Here is a 6,000-nt window from a genome sequence, read left to right as displayed (position 1 = left end):
CAGAAACCTAACCCTAGTCCTAAAGCACATCACCCAGCCTAACCCAAGCACATCTGCATGTTCTCAGGGGCTGCTCCTGGCCCTGCATGCTGCTCGTGCTGCCCCTTCCTGCTGCCAAGCACGTGGACACGCTGGGTAACACAGCCACAGGGAATTCTCAGCCCTTAATAAGAAAAAACTTCGTATCCTGCTGCTGCAAAAGTCACTTCCAGCAGTTGTAAAATTGCCAATCAATGTAGAAATCAACATTCATTGTCAGTTCCACAACCACTAAACGGGATTTTGGAAAAAGGCAGTGATGAACATCAAAATGACCCCGAGTGGAAGTTATTTGGGTATGGGACTGGGTCCTGGCATACCCACGACACAGCACGTTTCCCCAGGTGCAGGCAAACAGAGCAGCAGCAGGAGCAGCCAGAGGGACAGGCAGCACGCAGCAGACCTGCAAGAATGGCACAGGCACCATTATGTTTTAGGAGGCAGAAACAGAGCTCACCTGTGCAAGGCCTCAAAGGTGAGGACACACCTGATGGCATCAAAGCTCTCTGCAAGTTAACACGTGTGTGCATCCCGTTCTCATCCAGACTTCGTCACGGTGTCACGTCCTATGGGCAGTGAAGGTATTGACACCCAAAGGGGATTCACACAGACATCGTGCAAAACGCTCCCAAGTGGCATTCAGAAAGGATGCTTTTAGATGGGGGAAGAACACGTAGATACACTAAATACGTTGTCTTCCCTACTTGGCAGCCAGTCCCCACAAATTAAGTGGGACTACTGGAAAAAGGTACTTTTAATAGTCTGCCACAAAATTGGTAAAAGGAGAAGAAAAAGAGCTGAAGATACAGGATACTACAAATGCCTATTAATTTGTAGGGTGTATATTTCCTAACTCACACTAATTTAAGGTTCTCCAGCCCACGTTCAATTGAAGGAAGTTTGTGTTCACACCTGTAATCTGGGGAGGGAGGAAGGCTACTTTTTTTTCCCTTAAACACATTTTTTCACTCAGACATACACAGCATAATTGCAGCTACAGCGTAGATTTTATTGCTAGCATTTAGAAGAGTAAGTGCTCCCTGACATGATGGGCAAGGTTCCTCCCCTGGGGAACGGAACACAGAGCCTGATTAAGCGACCGGTAGGTATTTAAGGACATAAAAAATAGCAGCAGGTCGGGGCTGCAGTTCTCACCAAAAAGGAGTCGGCAGAGGAACAGAACTGAACAGAACTAGCCTGCTGCTTTCCAGCAGGGTACAGAGCACTGGGGAAGAACAAGTCTTCAAGCACAGGATTTTTATGTTTTATAATAATAAAAAAGGTTGAAAAGTAAGCATAGAATGGTTTGGAGCGGAAGGGACCTTAAAAATCACCTCCTTCCAATGCCCTCTGCCCCGGGCAGGGACACCTCCCACTAGACCAGGTCCCTCACTCACAGCTTGCTCCTCCCGAGCTGTTCAACAGGTAAGTCACAAAGCTGGGTCGAGACAGAGCAGGTTTGCTTGCAGTCCTGTACTGAAGACCACTGCACGATGTTGTTTCTTCATTTTGGTTAACACTACTTCAGTGAGAAGAGCATACACAGACAGAAGAAATAATAATTAGGACTTAATGTTCTTTAAAAAGCAGTAGCTGTGCTCACGTGTGGAAACATTTCAAGTTAGATGAAAGAGTGAAGTTACTTCAGCACTTGTGATGTGTTAAGAACTGCAGAAATAAGCTATGAACTCTATCTTGCACTGAAAAATATCCTTTATTTTCGCACAAAAATAGAAAAATCTTATTAACAGAATTTACATTTTTAACATTATAACCATTTTTGAAGTGGTTAGCTACAAACCATTTCAAAATGAAAATAGCAGAAAACATGAAATACAAACGTAACAGGAGTATTTCTCCAAGTAAATGCCAACATCTAAAGGTATCTTTAATGATTCTGCAACTGACTTCAGTTGTGATTAAGGACATAATTCTACTAAACAAGCTTAACAAAAACTTTTTTTAAAAAAAAAAAATTTTTTTTTTTTATATAAGTTCCCTGAAATTACACGTTCCCTCATGTAGAGATCAAACCTGACTCTGTAAAACCAAAGAAGAAAAATAAAAAAAGTGAGACTATCATACATTCACATCCATTCTTTTCAAAGCAGTCTTGTCCTCCAGACTGTCAACATAAAGAAGAAAAATATCAGCTTCTCTCTGCAGCTCAGCATAGCCTTGGGAACACCTCATTACAGCACCAAGCTATGTTGCTATTGGGTCACACTGCTCTAACATGGTCCCTTAGTCTTCATCTTCATTTGTACTGCAAAGAAAAAGCAAAGGATTTGTCTTTGAAGGCACCTCCAAGAAATTTCCCTTCCCAGTAGAAGCTTCCGAATACTTGTCAGGTTCGGACACATGGTTTTCTTCTTGTTCCCGTAAAGCAAAGCAACTTGCAGCAGCCAGTTCTTCAGGCTGTTCTGAAAGACTAATTGCAGTGTGCATTTGCTTTTCTAATTCTTCTATCAATTTTCCAGGAACAGACGTAGATTGCAAAGAAGCCGTTGATTTTTCATCACTAACCTCAACCATCGAAGTGTTTGCGACTTGCCTTAATCCATCACAGTCAATAAGTGGAGCTGTCCCCTCCTCTTGAAGCACGCCTTGTGAAGAATTTATTTTCCCATCTTCACCGGCTGAGGACTCTTGCTCATCTGAATCAGAGCCTTCTGTCTCAGATGAAGTGCTGCTCGATTCTTCAGAGTCACTTGTCTCTGACTCAGAGGAAGGCAGCTGTTGCCTGGAAACTGCAGCAGCAGCTTTTAAGTGTCTCTCCTCTTCTTGTACCAGCAGCGCTGCTGCTTCCAGCTCTTCCAGCTCAAATCCGAGGTGGGACTTAGCCAGTGCGGTTTTCTGCAAGGATTCAGAAAGTGCAGCCAACTTTTTTGACCTTTAAACAAGAACAAAACATGTTTAATGTTACAAACAGAACATTCCCATTTGATAATGAGAACAAATCAAACATTTCTACTATTCACTTGGTTTGCAAACAACTTCCTATTCCAGTTATAACTGTAAAAGTTACACAAAAGTATCCGAAGTACTGGTGATTACGATTATTCTCAGCAATTTTTCTTATATGGCTAAGCAATATCCCACTGAAAGCCTTCAGTGACATTTTCAGGAAAAAACACTGCTTTGTTGTTTCAGCAATACATGGTAAACTACTGGTTTCACAGGGATTCTCAAAACACCGATCTCAGAACAAATCTTTTCAGGATTGCTGTCTTTAGCAGTGACCTCTTCAGTATTTGGCTTATTGAATTAAGTTAAAATGCAGCAGAATCATTTTGTTCGACTGCCCTTCCAGATGTCTGCTAAACACAGATGAACTGATAGAGCAGAGTTGATCAAGTCCATCTCAGTGGGTTGTCTTCATTATTTAAATGCCTAATTTTTTACCGTTAACTCTCCCAGAACTATCTGATGCCTTCAAATCTTATACTGGTTACATATTTATCCACCTCTTAACTCCGACCTCTCTAAGAAACACAAATGACAGTCAATAATAAGCTGACTCTGCAGAACGGCACGCTCCTAACGAGCATCATCAGTCTCTGGGAATGCAGCTCTGCTTGTACGCAACCAAGTGACATTCATTTCGTACATAAAAGTAATTCACTACACTGAATTGTATTCTTAAAGTATTGAAAACTTCAACACTGCAACTCCAAACAAAAAGCAGGACAATTCTTAACTAAAACTGCAAGTTTCTCCTCTGAGAAGTTCACGCTAGCTCCCTCCAACGTACAGCTCCTGGTGACCACCTTTCACTCTACACACGCCACAAAACTTTTTGTTTGCTTAGGAAGCATTTTCAGAAATCATCTTTTAAAGCTCTGCTATCCTCCGTCCAGTCCCTCTTCTGCTAATTTTGAAGGCTTCTTTAAAACCTGCCTCTTCAGAGGAGGCAGATCTTCCCTTCCCCTCCTCTACAAAGAGGAAACAATCCTCATTTTTAAAGGTTATTTGAAATTAAATCTCACCTTCTCTCAAAACACATACACACTTTCTAGGATCTATGCAAAAAATATATATATTCAGGAAAAAAAGTACACAATTTAGATTTGAGTTATACGCATTTACTAACACAAACGAGACAATAGTTACAAAAAAAATCAGGATATATTGACAGAATCCATAACCATACTCCAGGCCTCCGGGAATCAATCTTTCCTGCATTAGAAAGTTTGAGAAAAATATTCGGCAACTATGTTATTTATCCTACACTTGGTTTCCTCTGATATATTCTCCTCACTTCACAGCTACCTTGGTGCATCCACGAGGTGTCCAACACACTGTGCTTTACCCTGCATTTGTACGACAGCTGAAATGGAAGTGAAGAAAGCTATCGGGACCGTTCAGATAAGCACCACTCCTACAGCAGGCACGTTACCTCAGCTCCTGATCTTTGGAGCAGCCCTATCCATTTCCTCAAGTGCTCTGAAGTCAGCACATGCTTTACCAGAAAAGGGCATCGTGGATTTAAAAACAGAACAAAAAGCAAGGGAATGCCTGGAACTGGGGCGGGGGAGACACCACCACACAGAGGGGAAACCAGGTATAAAACCAGCAAGCATACATCCTGTTTCTTGTTGTAGAGTTTTGCCCCAGACTATCAATCAACTTTTCACCACTTCCTGCAACAGCAGGTCTGCTATAAATCCTGCAGTAACTGACTGGCTTTCATTTCCTCTGCCAAACCCTGCTAACCTGCAAGGCACGACACGCTGACACCGGAGCAAGCAGCTGATAATGTAATACATGACTCCTGCGAGGCACGAGTTAAAGTGCTTGTTCTCTCAGCTGAATGATTTTAAAGATCTTTATATTCTATTTCCCAGGGGGGATAATTACTCAGTATAACATAGACTCTTCAATTTTTCCCCATCCCCCCCCCCGCTCCTAAAGGAATTGGATTTAAAACTGGGGGAAGGGAAATTTAATGCAGAAGCTTAGGCAGTTTTAGGCACAGCGCAACACTTAAAGGCTGAACTTGGATGAAATACAGCAACCTGCCTTCGCCCAACCCACGGAGTGGAAAACCAAGAAATAAGTGTTTACAGGAAATAACAGAAGCAACAGAAAAAAGGTATTTTTAGGACTTTTAACTCCAAAAAGCTTAAAGTTAAATCACAAATCCGAACAGCTTCCAACGTAAACACGGGTTTCAAATGTTAAAGAGCTGCTTACTTGACATTGCCCAAATTTATTTAGGTAAAGTACTGCCAAATTTATTTATTTTTTTTAATCAAGAACTTAATAATTGATCTTTTTTAAGTTCCAGAGCATTTGAGAAGTTGCCAACTTTGTAACAGAGGAAACATCTTCCTTACTCCTTAATTAAAAAGGAAGGCAGAAAGAAACCCCAAGCGATGCACAGCAAGGTTCATAAGGCCTAGCAGGTAAGTCGTACAGGAATAGCTGCCTTGCAGGGAAATTTGTTTCCTGAACACACCAGTTCGAAGCTGGGTTATGCTTTAAGTCACAGGAGTTTGCATCCCTTTCAGAAAGCATTTTTCTCCTTTGCTTTTGAAACACGTCCTTCCTCCTAACTTCACGCACGTACTCGCGTATGTGCCTCCTCCCACAGTAGGGGAGGTTAACAACGTGAAGGCACAATTATTTTTGTCCTATTACGTGACTGTCCACAAGAATGTGACAAGCTCTATAACCTCAACTTGCTTTGTTACAGAGAATATTGTTTTCCTTGCATCGTGGCAGAGAATACATGGTTCCTTTTAATTTCATTGACGCACAGTTTCCTCTGCTGACACATCTTCAACTCCAGCAACCTCAGTCTCACTACCTGTTTTACTACTGGCATTATAGATAGAAAATCAATTTTTCAAGCCCCATTTATCCACGTACCTTTTCTATCATGTCTGTCACTGTTTCCCAATCCTGTAGGTGTTCTTTGGCTTTTACTTATTTCTGCTATTCTAATTTTTCCTGCAT

General features: G+C 41.7%; 1 protein-coding gene across 4 annotated transcripts in view; it reads right to left on the bottom strand.

The window, feature by feature from the left end:
• Positions 1-1,734: 1,734 nt before the first annotated feature.
• SHQ1 (SHQ1, H/ACA ribonucleoprotein assembly factor) overlaps positions 1,735-6,000 on the bottom strand; it is a 50,232-nt gene continuing 45,966 nt past the window's right edge. For 3 of the 4 annotated variants that reach the window (XM_084531358.1, XM_084531357.1, XM_084531356.1), the window contains exon 13: positions 1,735-2,932. In XM_084531358.1, the coding sequence (XP_084387484.1) occupies positions 2,284-2,932 (649 nt within the window). In that variant the 3' untranslated portion in view covers positions 1,735-2,283. The remainder of the gene's footprint in view (positions 2,933-6,000) is intronic. The other variant, XM_084531359.1, reaches the window with a different exon arrangement.

The sequence above is a fragment of the Aythya ferina genome (genome assembly GCF_964211825.1).
Source record: "Aythya ferina genome assembly, chromosome: 10".
Classification (NCBI taxonomy): Eukaryota; Metazoa; Chordata; class Aves; order Anseriformes; family Anatidae; genus Aythya; species Aythya ferina.
The sequence above is the reverse complement of the archived record's forward strand: the minus strand, read 5'-3'. Positions and strand labels throughout refer to the sequence as shown.